This window comes from Photinus pyralis, unplaced genomic scaffold (assembly GCF_008802855.1).
Source record: "Photinus pyralis isolate 1611_PpyrPB1 unplaced genomic scaffold, Ppyr1.3 Ppyr1.4_LG9, whole genome shotgun sequence".
Taxonomy (NCBI): Eukaryota; Metazoa; Arthropoda; class Insecta; order Coleoptera; family Lampyridae; genus Photinus; species Photinus pyralis.
Window position 1 is genome coordinate 23,986,596 of NW_022170878.1, and position 15,104 is coordinate 24,001,699.

The window sequence follows — 15,104 nt, forward strand, 5'->3', positions numbered from 1 at the left end:
GTGCATGTTTAATATAAATCCATCACGTGTTAACCCGAGCAACACAACTACTTAAATCAATTTTTTTACGTCAATTGGCAATAGATACTGTTTTTTTGGTGAACGAATTCTTTTTTTTTGTGGTATTACAAGTCCAAAAAATAGGTGCAATCATTCTGTGAGTGATAAAAATGTTGTATACAGGGTAACGATAAACCGAACCTATGGATGTCCCATGCAACATGGGCAACTACTGGAGTTACATATCTGATCATGTCTTATTTCCTCAGATTTTTTGTATTTCCTCCAAGTTTCTTTATATTTTGTAAGAATTTCCTTATCCCCAATGTTTCCTCTTATTAGCCAAAAATGTCTTGTATTTTCGTAATTCTCTCCCTCTCTTCTCTGACATTTCCTGCATATTTGCCGGCTGGTTCCTAAATATGATGTAAAGAAGAGGCTAATTGTGTGGGTTATTTTTATTTATGTTGTTTATATGTTTATTATGAACTTTTAGTCATCATATTTAGAAATACCCTATATATCTAAATTGAATAGTTCTTTAAAATTGTTCTGTTTTCCAATGCTCGCGAAAGAGATATATTCACCTCGACTGGACGGATGATGAATTTCTTTTATGTGTCACTGTTTGTCCAGGATGGTTTAGATTCACAAGCTGAGCCCGATGGGAATATAGGATTTTTTAAAACTTATTTTTTCGTTGATGTCAAACTCTGATATTTCGCATACAGATCGATACATGCGCCTACGTCGAACCGTACCGATGTGTTTACATTCTGTACGCTGGATTTCCGTTATGACATATCCGTCAATATCGAGCGTACGAAGTCGCGGGGGAAAGTCTAGTATCTTATATTTTTCGTACATTTTTAATTATGAGTTGGCTTTCTTTGATGTAACAATGAGAGAATTAACTGGAAATTGTTTCCTCAAGAATTCCTCTAATTCACAGAAATTTCTTCTCCATTTCATGAAGTGTTTTATTTATGTTTTCTTGCATTTTCTAAAATTTCTTCTCATACTGAAAACCTTATATTTTCGAAAAGTTTTCCACCCCTCCAAAATTTCGTTTCATTTCCTGGGAGTTTTTTTCTAATTATTATTATCTATTGTCATTACATTACTATTATTAGTACGAATGTACATTGTATTTCCTTCATTTATATCAAAGTAGTTAGCATGTTTGTCTCATTTTGTCATAATTTTTTTTGTCCTCCTTTAAAATTTATTTTATAAGAATTTTCTCATACCCAACGTTTCCTCTTACTTACCCAAAATTGTGGTCCCTCGCTTTATATCTAAATGGCGTGATTTTTTAAAGTTACTTTACTTTCTTGCAAATTTTTAGTAAACAAATCCCTTCATAAAGTTCTTTGGTCTAAGCACTACTTTTCTAACTTGGTAATATTATTTATACAGGGTGTTCCAAAAGCGGTCCACAGCCTCCAACTTGAAAATTTTGAATGGGACACCTTGTATTTTATTCGATTTTTAGAATCTACGTTCTAAGATATATCTGTTAAAGATAGATTATAATATAGAATAGAATACAATAAGTATTTTTTAACAGTTTTTGAGAGAAAGGCTTGAAGGAAAAAAAGGGGTTTTCATTTTTGAAATTTAATTTTTGACATGTTCAAACCCGACATGAATTGATGAGCGCCCTCCCGTCCTGTATACATTTTTTCAACAGTTACGTCGTAGGTGACGTTAGATCTCATTTATATTCATTCTAAAAAGTTATTCTATTTACCATTTACAATAACGAACTCCCAATAAAATAGAAAGCTGTTCAAAGCTGAAACTATTTTAGAAACGGCCTCAATGAATAACCGTCATGTACATATAGTCAACTCGAGCTTGGACACCCTTCATATATACTCACAGGAGTCAGGACACAGGGGCTTCTTAATTCTTAATTGAAGTCAAAGTTCAGGATCATCCAGACTCGCTGTTTGCAAGAGCGTCGCCAGCTGATGGCCCAGGATAAAAAATTATTAATTGTAGGTATAGTCTCAGATTGAGACGGCAGTGGTGTAGTGCACAGCACAGAAAACTTGTACTCTTGTACTGTCTTACCTCTACAACCACAATAATTGTAATAAGGAATTATCGGTCAAGAAAACCAGGACACTTTGGTTTTTGGACTGGTTACTTCGCATTTTGTTACTTTTTTTAATCTCTAGACTTGGGTAGCTACCCTCCTTTGCCTCTTACTGGCGACGCCCTTGGCTGTTTGTATCGACCTGAATGTTGCTTATAATCTCTCCTTATGCATTAATTGGGTTGGTGATATGGCAATATACTTAGTCGATGACAAATAGCCCAATATTGTTACATTTCCATTTTTTACCAATATAAAAATTCTTCCAGATGTGTTATTGGGCTAATTTACACGGCATGCTTGATCTTCAGTACATTTTAATTAATCTTAGACAGGGACCGAATTTGCGGCTAATTTTCCACTAAAACCCCTGATGTATGTTAATCCATTTTGTAATTCCATTAAATATTTGAATCTCAAATCTGAGCATGTGAAATTGAACTACCGGAACGAAAAACGGAAATTTCTGTAATCTACATATAGCTATACATGGAGCAGGCTAAACAAACTTTAACATCAATTAATTATTGTCGCGGACATAAAATAGAACTGATAATTTCCAGAACTGTATCCTAATAGGCATTAATGTACTGCTATTCTTGTAGAGTTTTTACCTTTCCTTATAGTCGTTCACCTACCTACCTACTTTTGTAATTGTAAACAACTTTACATCCAGAACACAACCGATCGTTGATCACAAGAAAACCAAAGTAAACAGCATTTTCCCATTTTGATTGAAGTCCAATTTGTGCAATTGCGATTAAACGTTAATCACCGGGCAAGCGAGGAGATTTATAAGTGAGAAATTGTAATAAGCTCCAGCACTTGAATTGCGTTTTTTTAATGAAGTCCATTCTTTACGCAGCTATTAGAACGAAAACAAGAACCTGTCTTCTGCATACCGATCTCGGAAAACTTTCATCGCATTGTTTATTTGGTGACCTCATGAGAAATATGAAAATGAATGCTTATCCTCGAATTTCTACTTAGTTTGATACTTTGCTCTTTACGTAATTTAAAATCGAATCACAATTTAGGTACACCGAAAAAAGTACTTAGAAAATGTTCTCAATAGATGGTTGTTTATTTATAACCATAAATAAGCACCTAGAAAGAGATGAAGAATAAGTAGCATTCACATTGTAAGAAAGTAGCAATTCTACTTATTAATAGTACACTACCGTATAATTTTTATTTACTGTTATACTCGGGACCATTGATATAACCTTATTATGTTTATTATGATGCTATTGTCGGTGTTGTGTAATTAAAAAAGATGAGTGTTAGTAGGCAATGATGTCTGAGAATTTGAATATAATGCCCAATTTATGTAACGTGGGCTGAAGTTGAAACTGTTCTGGTTCATTTTCATACTTCGTTTATATAGGTTGGTCTAATAAGTTTTTTGTATGCCATGGTTGTTTGGATAAATTGTGTCAGAACTGAGAATAATGTTATTACAGGGTATTGTTGTTGATGATTCAGTTAATTACCATGCGTCTTTTTCTTACATTATTTTAGTTACTTATAGTGCATATCTTGCCAACTTTGCAATAGCAACAGTTGCCCGTTTTACATCATTTGAAACTCATATACTTATGAGGGTATGACAGATCATGTCTTAAAACTGGTACCGATTCATGGGCGCAACTCTTGTGCAGAAAAAAACGCATTTTTTTTAAACCGAATAGCTTAGTAAATGGTTGGGTTATAACTTATGGGGTATAGTAGCATCCTATATTTATCGATGTTTACTTTCTTAATAGATGATTAATGGAGAAGGGGCTGTTTACACAAACATTTAAAGACATTCAAAATCTATGCTATATAATGCAAGAAGAATTAAGCCCTTAGATATATTCTCAGAAATATTGCATTTTCCCTTTGTAGGTACGTTGCTCCAACATTTTCAAGATATTCACAATTAAGTTCTTACATCGCCGGTAGATGTGTCTGGTTTAGACTAGACGATCTTTCCGTCCTTTAAGAGTACCCTTCTTCGACACTCCGTTCTGCAGATATTTGTACTGAAAGTTTTGACGTCGATTCATTTGCCTTTGTGAGTAGTGGCCTGCTACAAACCGTTTTCAAGATATTCGCTTTTAAAGCTTTGATATCACCTATAAATATATAATATATTTCTTCCAGACCCAATTGTGGGTACCCTCCTCCTACAATCCGCTCTTGAAATAGAATGAATTATAACTGATCACAATAAGGGGTTATTAGAGCACCACGAAGGCAGGCATGATGGGTTACCCCTTCCCCTCCGGCACCCACTGATCTCGAAAAGCCGTCGCACATGAAAGTTATACAGGGTTATCATAAAATAAGGAATATCTTTTAAATGATTCTAACCTTTTAACAAATTAAGTTAATAGCGAGGTTAATAGTAATAAATAAATGAAATCTAATTGCTTAAGAAATGGGATTTAGTATGCCCAAAACCAGTTACGGCAATTGCTCAATATGACTTCCATTTTGCGTTTCCTCCAGATTATAAACAGCATTCCGTAACATTTTCATGAAGAACCTCTGCAATTTGGACATCACTAATTCTTGGTCGTCCTGATCTTGGTACGTCAATTACAGACCCTGTTCTTTAAAATTTGTGTATCAAATTGCGGTACGCTTTCATTTGAACTCTATCTACATTTACGTGAGTTTTCATTGCAAACTCGAATTAAAATAACAACGATTTTGTTTCCTATAGATGCAATAAAATCCCGTTCCTTAAGCAACTAGATTTCGTTTATTTTTTGGTTTTAACTTAGTTTGTTAAGTTATAATAATTTAAAATATATCCCTTATTTTATGATAACCCTGTACTTTATACAAACATTTCGATGATATCTTTTTCATTTCATTTTACCATGAAAAGTAGAATGTGCCCCCCCCATCAATTCTCAAAATCTCAGGAAATAATTCATGGGGGCCCCCTTTACAGACCGCGAGGTTTGATGGCCGCCTGGCACATCTTCAAAGTATAGGCCTATTCTCTTAAAGTTGTTCACCACGTCAGAAATGGGTCCGGACGAACGGACAGACAGACAAAACGCAAACAATAACGCATTTTTAAAAATTTTTAAATGATTGCGCTAAAAAGTATCGAAAGCCGTCTCCAAATGGACAAGAATTAAGAATGGCTCCTCGGTGCGCTCCTATTCCCGAATTTGAATGTACTTCTTAGGCCACTTGCACTTGCTACGGGGGTTCCTTCTGGACTTGAAAATTACCATCGGTTCCGCCCGGCAAGGCAAACCGTCTTCTTCTCAGGCTGCTCAATCAATAAAAATAAATGCTCCGGCTAACTCAAATCGGTGGGCTTTTAACTCTTTTGAAACTGCGTAACAAACCTTAACCTGCCGCCTACCAGTCTCCTGCCGCAACTCCTACTCCTCTTTTCCTTCCCTCGTTCTTCGTTAAAGACATAGGCACATTGGAACCAAATAGATAATATATTTAAATGATATTAGAGATACAAACAAATTACAGGGATCTAGCAGTTCTTCTCTCCTCCTTGTAAAAACAATAGCTTAACAATGACAACTAAACTAAATAAAAAATCCTACCAGGTGAGACTAATTTACTCAAGGGGTGGCCATCCTCTACAGTTTGAAAATTTCAACAACAGGTAATCGTTTTTTACTCCAGCGTGGGCTGGGACTTATTTAAATAAACACAACAATTTATCCTACTCTTTGGTAATCGTTCATTGGACTTTAATAAACAATCAAATCAAAATTTTTTCTATAGCTTCATTACCAAAAAGTGGAATTTTACAGAACGTTACAAATTTAATTAGACTAACCTTTACAACATTTGTACAGCCGATCTTGTGAACTGCTCTTTCCTCTGGTACAGGGTGGATGTGATGAAACCTGACACTTAGGTCTCTGTGACTTCCTAGGGGGTGGCTTGAAATTAACGCACGGAAACAAAATCCACGGTGCCTATCCTTCCTCGGAACGAAAGCAAAGTTTAGTGTTTGAACTGAAGCTTAGTCCAGGAAATCCTTCGCGTGGCGAGTGGGAGACGGCTAGTTGCCAAAGTTTCTACACAGCGGTGTATTTAATTTAAACAGTGACCCCTACTATTTCCTTCCACCGGCTCTTAGAGTTTATTGACTTGGATCGCCTGCGGGAGACAGATTTTTGAGTTAGCTGCACGGCAGAACACAAATTTTTATGATTACTATCCGACGGTAAACCGCGATTTGTTCTTGGGTGGTTCGACGTATTATTTCACCAGCTCTTCTTGGGGCAAATATCTCTCCAAAACGCAGCGCTACTTCGACAAATGACCGTACGGCACTAGTAGGAAATTCCACCTGGGGCGGATCCCGAAATTCTGCGCCTTGAGGACTAGGGCAGCACTTTGAATTATATATCCTCGAGAAATCACAACGTATCCTAACGCGATTCACTGCATCCAAAGTAAACTGGGATGAAGCTCAAGGGTTCGCCAAAATATCACCTGATCGGAACCTGGGTCTTCGTCGCCAAAAAATCAACGCGAAAAGAAAATAACACTTCGAAACGGGTGCAAAAAGCACGCAACTGCGAGCAACCGAAATAAACCGGTGGCTCAAACCGCTAGGTATATCAAAACGATCGCTCAAGGTACGTGTTGACCGCTTGACGTACTAACCGCGAGTCTCTTTAAAACGCGATCACTCAAGGTACGTGTTGACCCCTCGACGTACTAACCGCGAGTCTTCCCAAAAAACGATCACTCAAAGTACGTGTTGACCCCTCGACGTACTAACCGCGAGTCTTTTTAAAACGCGATCACTCAAAGTACGTGTTGACCCCTCGACGTACTAACCGCGAGTCTCTCCAAAAACGATCCCCTTCTTCAGAATTGAAATGAAAAAACCACACCCAAATTACCATAAAACAAAAATGGCTCCCGCTAGAAATTCTCCCATTGGTTTAGATAAAGAAGACTTAACCCACTCTAACTTCGTCGTCAACCTCCAGGAACTGCTGAATAAACTGATCTCACGGTTTTCTGCTGACGAATTTAAAACCCCTTATCTCTTGATGGCTCGGTGCTATATCCGCTCCTATTCTCGGTCTAGACGGCGCCTTGGGTGATAAACGAACGACAAAAACTTGCATTACTCATGATGACGTCAATCAACTTTGCACTCTTCCCACGACGAAATTAAATCTGAGCGAAATTAAATCTATCGGACCATAGTCTTGAGCGAACCGAAATGCCCAAACACAAAATTTCTAACCGGAACAAATAATGAAATATACAGGGTGACCTGCACTATCATGACAAGAAATTTCGAATTTTTTAATGAAATTTGGCGCGAAATAAAACCACTCGTTACAAGTTGTAATGCCCAAACCCCCCTCTCATGAGTGCGCCTCTGATATTTTAAACATCTGATGTAATTATTTTCATTGTTTTGCTGGCTCAAATAGATTTTGTTTTGTTTTTTTTTTAATTCATCACAGCCTACTTGATTAAAATATAAAAACCGTTGATATAACTGGTATCTTATTTTCAATCTTATGTTATGATGGCTCGTTGAAAAGAGAATTAAAAAATCTATCAAGTAATCTAAAAATCCCATATAGCGCCTATTTAACTTTAGGAAGTTGGTAAATGTTCCTCAAAAGTGGCCATCTTGAATTTTTTTTTGACATCAATTCTAAATTAAGCGTATCAAAGACAGTCACTTTTATATAAAACTTTTTTTATATCTCTTATACTTTCGATGATATAAGACATTCAAGGAAATGACCAATTTTAGTTTTTTTGAATTTACGTCGAACCTATGCGACATTTTGAATTTCCATAAGGAAATTTTAAATAAGCATCCAAAACTGCAAAACATTGCCCATTTAACCAATTCTCTATCTTTAATAATAACAAAGTTACCCATGCAATCCCACGCGATTTGGGACACAATGTATAAGCGCTACTTTTTTCCAACGCGCTAAAGCATCGGAAATTTCAGACCATTGCTGCGTAAATGCTTGACAGTTTTACGAAACCTGATATCGCATTTTAATGTCCCTTGAACACAAATACCTTATCACGGTAGACGGTTTTCGATAGTCGTGGTTGCGAAACAAATAGATTAAATTCACCGTTGCATTTTATCACCTTTCGTAATTAATAATGGATGACTCGATTGGTACTTTAAGGATATACTTTTTGCTTTTGGAAAAACCCAAGCCTTCAGTATCGACGCATTTCGCCTGATAGTAATAATTATTGTCCTCGATCTTTAACATCCATATAAACGCTGCGTACTAAGATTACAATGGCGACACGCGCAGTGTACGGTTTCAGTTTAGCTATTGTGACGCTGCTCGTCTTGGAGACTTTCGCAGATTCCTTTGGTAAGCCATTCCAATACAACTTTCAATTTTAACTTGATTTCTTGACGTAGTTTGCGATATAAAAAAACGTTATCGAGAGAATAAGTGCAATTACTGCGCCTGCACGACAGCTCTCAAAAAGGAGTTGCAGTTTTCCTGTACCAAAATGGGCTGGTAAGTAACTACTAGGGCATATTTCTGGTTATTTTCATGTGTGCTGTTTTAGCCCTAATGGGGAGTACGCTAAGCTTAGAAATTGCGATCCTACCATCCCATCTCCGTACAAAAATTGTTGGTGTTTTCAACGATGGGGCACAATCTGTGAGATTCCAAAAAACAATTTGCAAAGCTACAATTTATGAAAGACTTACCGAAAAAGCAGTTATCCCCAACAATTCCGTTTTACTTGTGTTTTTTTTTTCATTATCAACGTATCAAACACCAATTACTTCTGTAGAGTGTAGAGCACTAAATTATTAAACTCGGAATTGATTGGCTTCCAATACAATAAAGCCTACCACGAATGATATCGCAGATATAGATTTAAGTCACCGAAGGCTTTTCACGTTTCTATTTACCCTAACGAAACGTGCTTTATTTGAAAATTTTCCGTGCGCTATACCGGATCATCGAAAAGTAGTGCGGACGGTTTGAATTTCCCTCAGATTTTTAAATGTGCAGGAGCTTTGAAAAGAAGTTTTAAAATGCAAGGTTCATGGTATAGAGACAAGAAAATAAAAGCACACGTAAAAAACCGACGCCGATGGATTGTAGTTACTGTGATTTCTTTATTAGGGGAAAACCATTCCCGCCAACGCCTTAACTAAAAACACACTAAAATTTTAAGCGCCAAATTCAAACTGTCTGCAGTCATTTTGAATCACCCGGTCTACTCCCGATAATTGCACTCATCGTTTGTGATAAATTATTAAAGCATTACGAATTGAGCTGTTTGCGGAACTAATTATTTCATTGACTATTGTATAACGCTCGGCTAATTTTGGTTATTACATCTACCATATCGAATTTATGGAGCAATTTCTTCGACTACTAGTGCAATCTCAATTTATTGAATTATGCAAGAAATTTTGTAATTAAGGCGCATAGAGTTACCACCTCAATTCGCACTTAGTGTGTGTGCTAAATGTGTAAATTCTACACATTTCCTTCGCTTCAATGTTTCAGCGTTGGAATAGGAAAACTGACCGCAATCTCGCAAGTCACACTCGGGGACTTTTAACATATTTGCTCAGATTCCGATGTTTGTCAAGATTGTGGATGTAAATGGTCCTCGAATCCCTTTGCGCTCAGATTTCACTACCTCACACTTTCACTCGAGAAAGGGCGCATCAAGTGTAACAAAAAAAAGACCCAATTAGTGCAACATTAAAAGGGACTTAACTAATTATCCATCCTAATATCCCTACGCATATTTTCTTCGCGTTTAATATTATAAAGCCCCTAAACGAATATACTTACAGTTAAAGTGTCCGTGAAAACAATATTTAGAGTAGGGGATATTAAGGTATGTAAATAATACCGTCGGCAATATTCACTAAACACGCCGCTGTTTATTTAAAACATCGTTAAACCGTTACAAAATACTCCTATTTGTTAACATAAAGAAACGGGAAAGCGAGGGTACAATTGCTTGTTAGGAGAGAATTCCATTTCGTATCTCTCTTTGAAAGATAGATAATTAAACGTAAATCCGTCTGCATCCTTATGTCTTTTACAAATAGAATAGGAATATAGATATATAACTCGTACACAATATCCTCCGCTTGCTAACCAAGCGCAAAAAAACTTCCTTATAAAAGTTAGAATAGCATTACCTTAAATCAAGAGAATTACAGTATTCCGAATCCTTTGAACATGAATACGCAAATTTAAGAGGCTTTTTAAGGATCATTTCTTACGATGGAAATACGAATACTAACAGAGAGCGGTTTGTTCTTCATTTTGTGAAAACTATTCAAATTGCAGTACTTTATTTTTCGCAAAAAGGAGAACATTGTGTATATGTTTTATTTATTCTTCTACGTTTGAAGTTTGATATTTCCGAACAATGAACAGTAGCTCCGCAGACATACCCTTATTTTATGATTAAATTATGAGCGTAGTTGAAGTTCTCGTTCACATTATCCAAATCCGCGACACTTTTCCGAAAAATGGCTTCTTTAAGGTAAGCGGTGCCGTACATTTCTCTATAAAAGATCACTTAGGAACGTTTCGTTCCCGTGATCTGCTTATGGTGACTATTTTCCATTCCTGCTATTTGAATTTGATTGTTTTGTCAATGGGGATTTAACAACCCTTATTTTATTCTGGTTTCTATACACTTCACTACTTGTATGCTGGTATTGCTTCGGCTAATCCGAGTTACTGACCTGTACACAGCTATTAAAGGAATTACACACTATTCAATAACAATTCCAATAGTACACTAGCGATGAATCCTGAATTTAAAAAAAGCCACAACCTTACAACGAAATGCAGCCTAACTTAATCCGAGACCGAGACCGCAAAGGTATTCTCGGTAATCAACCTCAAATCCAGCTATTGGCAAGTGTGTCAAGACTGTTGACAGTCTTTTCAACTCCCGACGGCGCCATTTCAGGGTAATGCCCTTCGGGCTAAAAAAAATGCCCCGGTTACGTTCCAAAAATTAATGACGCAGGTCCTGACGAGATTCCTCAGGAAATTCGCATTAATTTTGTTACGTTCTCTTTGGGCACATGTAAAAGAATTACCTTGAGATAAGCACACGGTAAGCTTAGGCAAAGTCGAGGTGGGTCGGAGTACTAGTAAAAATAAGCAAAAAATGAAAAGTAGTTATAGTAAAACGGATAGGCACCGCTTAGTCTTTAGTTACTTTCAAGAGACCACAGAATACTGACCAAAAGGGGAAAATAAGGCAGAGTAAGAGATCCTTGTTCTGGTTTTGAAAAGCTAACAAAAATAAAATACTTCATAGGGATAAGGGTAATTTAATAAATGATCTCAAAAATATTACAATTAGAACATTGCAATGACAATGTTTAAATTTAAATTAATTCTTAGTAAAAAAAGGAACCAACACGTAGTTAGAGAAAATATTAATATCGAAAGAGGCTTCCGCAGAAGACAACGGAGCTATAATTGTTAAGTGAATATCAAGCAAATGGAATAATTACAAATCGATTGCATCGAAAACCAGTATGTAATCAAACGACATATCAAGGAGTCGTCGAAAAATAAACAATAAAATATCTTTGAATTCAGGTCAAGCAGCAGTGTGAATTCAGAAGGGCGCGTTCTGCCTAATCTGTAACAAATCAAAAGCCAAAAAAACAAATAAAAGGGGTAGTGAATAGCGCGGCAGATAAAATATTTCGTAAGCAATGCTAACGTCTGACACGGAGGCGATCGGAAATTAAACTGTAATTAAAACATAGAAAGAATCAATATTCAAATGACTTTACACTAGCAAAAGCAAAATTTTGATAAACCACGGATAATTCTTACATCTGCATAAAAGCATAAACGTGACGTTAACTTCAAGAAAAACACTTTACGATGCACAAATAACTATTTTTCTATTGATCTAATCAATTCAAAACAAAAACAAGTTAATAATATGAGCCAATTCTTCGGAGTAAAACGAATAAAGTACCTAACCAAAAACGTGTAGATATCGACCTGGGAGAAAGTTCAAAAACTAATTTACAAAGTAACGGTTCTAATATCCCTACCACACAGCTAATATGAAGGACACAAAAGAATAGAAATACTTTCTCGGTGTCAGTGTAGTAATCAAAAGTGAGGTATGATCGGGTCTCGATATCGGTAAAATCAATTCTTCGATAACGACAAAAACAAAATAAGTAGTATCAGGTATAACGGAGTGATTTACAAGACGATAATCTCCAAAGTTTCGTTAATATTTGCAGTTAGGAACTATAATCGAAGTGTAAGTCAACAAACTCCATGTAATTAGGTTACAGGAAATGTTTGTATCACGTAATTAATTTCACTGCGATCGGTCGGTAAGGTAGAAACTCATCTATGGCGTGCTTCAATTGATAAGATGGCGGTGGACATTTCTCAAATGAACTTTCCTTGCACAATATTGAGAAAATCCAAAATTCCGCGGTTTCCACTTAGGAATATCGACGTGGAAAGCAATAATTCGGTAGGTAATAATGAAGAAAAGAGTAAGACAGAAGTAAGAAGTAAGAAGCCTAAAAAATGATTATTCAAAGCCAAGGGAATACGTAATTTTTAGTACGTACCAAAAGTGGCCTTAGAACTTGTAAAATGTATCTGAGAATGCGTCAGTGAAGTGTCGAAAGCAAAATAACAAGAGAAAACTTTACTAAACGTATACAGCTACAAAATCCCCTTATAGGTAGACAAAAATTGTCGGGTAACTAATACGGAGTGTACGTTCCTGTAAAAGTAATGTTTGAATCTCCTAAAAAAGTGCGTGCACCGAAAGAAATTAAAGAAAACTCTGCACGACCTCGGACGGCAAAACAAGGAACTATTGCAATAACGCTTGGAACAAGTTTACCACAGGAACAACTTCAATCTCTAAACTAGTGGATTACAACATAAATACCTAGATGGCGCGAGAATACTGAATTTAGACCACATCCCCCCCTGCGCCCTAACAATGAAGAGAATACAGTAACACTGACTACGGAAAATGCCATTTCGGGGTACGGACCATCGAATACCTTGGGCACCTCATTTCATCCGACGGGAACAAACTTCAACCCGACCACACAGAGGCAATCCGACAGAAAAACCTATCTTTCGGAAACAGCCTCGGCAACTGGCTGTGGGAATACATACCACGCTGTGCGGAGATCCAAGCACCGTTGAAATGAAACGCCCCATTCCGGTGAACCGAAGATGCCGAACGGGCTTTCCAAGACACCTGACTCCTCCAACTGGGCCGATCTATCTTCGAACAACCATTCACGTTACAGACTGGCGTCAACAATAAGGGTATGCCCGCTGTCAAGAGCCGAAGACCGAACAGAAAAACATCCTCGGATACCTGCGAACGAGCAAGACCCTCCGTACAGCCTCCCCCACCATGCAAACCGACAGATGAACACACCTCTAATATCAGAGAAACGTGAGGTATATACTCTATCAATATCTGACGCGCTCGAGGATTTTCATGTGGTTATTTTTTTGTAAATATTAAAAAAGTGTAGACGCGCCCCTTACCGGTGGAGGGATGCATTTCGTATTTGATTTTTGGGTTGACAATTTACATTTTAGACTCCTTTTTTGTGGTGTCAAATTACATTTTCAAGTTTATCAAAGGTTAGTGCGAAATGCTATTTTTGCTCACATTGATTTCATACGTAGATACGCCATCATATATAGTTCAATGTGAGCGAAAAAGGCGCCCCGCCGCACGTAAGTGCGCGTTGACCTTTATTTGGTCCTAATTGTTTATTGATATGGTGAAAAACGTTCGCTCATAATATTTTTTCAATAAGTTCTAAATAAGGTGTTCGACTCCTGGTCTGTTCGCGGAGAAATTTATCTACACTTAACGGTCACAAGAATTCTTTTCGGGTATGTTCAACGACACGATTAATTACATTCGTGTTCGCCCGATAATGTCTCTTAATTTCCACCGGGGAACACGTCTGCTCGGCTTTTAATCCGCTTCCGGAAGTTTTCGCTCTGTAACCGTGCAGAAAACTCGCGTGAACTTTAACGCACAAGAATAAGAACCACTTTACACGACTCTCTCGTGGTTCAAACCCGAAAACCTTGAGGTCTTCCACAGACAAAACCGAATTCCACACGCTTACCCTTAAAAACTATTACCTTAGACCACGATCTGGTGGCCCAATACCGAATGCCCAAAAAATCTCTTCTCCCCTCTCGTGTCTCTAGCAAAATACGTGCAAAATGGTGCTAAGTAATTAAATGAGCAATTCTTAATCACAAATTTCTAATCGGTTTAGATCAATCCAGCGCTAAGGTAAAAATCTAACCACTGTTGAATTTTGCACTTCCGCCTCTCCCAGGTGACATCATTCCCATTGAGCAGTTTTGGGAACGTAAACTTTATTAAGACAATCTTATCTACCTTAATGTCCACCAGAGGGACCCAAGCAACTCCCGACCGCCATTATATAGTAACAACGCATATAGAATTTGATTATGTATAAAAATAAAGATCGCAAATTTTATCAAAAAAACGTACAGACTTATAAAAATACATAATTATCTCATTGATCTCATTCGGTCATTCGTCAACGAAACGTTCGTATATTCACTAAAGTTCATTTATCCTGATTGGATCAGTACAATTTAGTTGATAAATTGTGGTCGTTGTGAAAGCACCATAGGTAACCCGATTTCCATAAAGTAAAAACTTCGCGTGCAGTATAATATGACGTTGCAGTTAGGAATAGAATATGCTATTGATACTCGATAGTAAATTGAAAGTATAACAATACAGTTACAATAGATTTCTTTTACTTCTGTCTATTGTATTGGTACGATTATGTTAAGTATCTTATTGTAAAGCGCCAAACAAGGAAAGGAGGTAACGGTCGTGCATAACTACGCAAGTAATACAAAGTTGTCGTTGTATTAGTTGTTTATAAAATGAGTAAAACAATAGTGATCGGAGAGTC

At 36.9% G+C, this 15,104-nt stretch overlaps 1 protein-coding gene across 1 annotated transcript; it reads left to right on the top strand.

Annotated features, from left to right (window-relative positions):
* The first annotated feature begins 8,272 nt into the window (after positions 1-8,272).
* On the top strand, positions 8,273-8,975 carry LOC116181306. The gene is made up of 3 exons (XM_031501624.1): positions 8,273-8,469; positions 8,520-8,622; positions 8,675-8,975. Exons 1-3 carry the CDS (start codon positions 8,391-8,393, stop codon positions 8,808-8,810), a joined length of 318 nt encoding a protein of 105 aa, XP_031357484.1. The 5' UTR covers positions 8,273-8,390; the 3' UTR covers positions 8,811-8,975.
* Positions 8,976-15,104: the final 6,129 nt, after the last annotated feature.

Excerpts from the sequence above, each read along its gene's own strand:
- LOC116181306 (XM_031501624.1), top strand. The coding sequence starts at position 8,391 with ATGGCGACACGCGCAGTGTACGGTTTCAGTTTAGCTATTGTGACGCTG. Across the intron at positions 8,470-8,519 it reads GACTTTCGCAGATTCCTTTG|TTTGCGATATAAAAAAACGT; the intron begins GTAAGCCATTCC and ends TTCTTGACGTAG. Across the intron at positions 8,623-8,674 it reads TCCTGTACCAAAATGGGCTG|CCCTAATGGGGAGTACGCTA; the intron begins GTAAGTAACTAC and ends GTGCTGTTTTAG.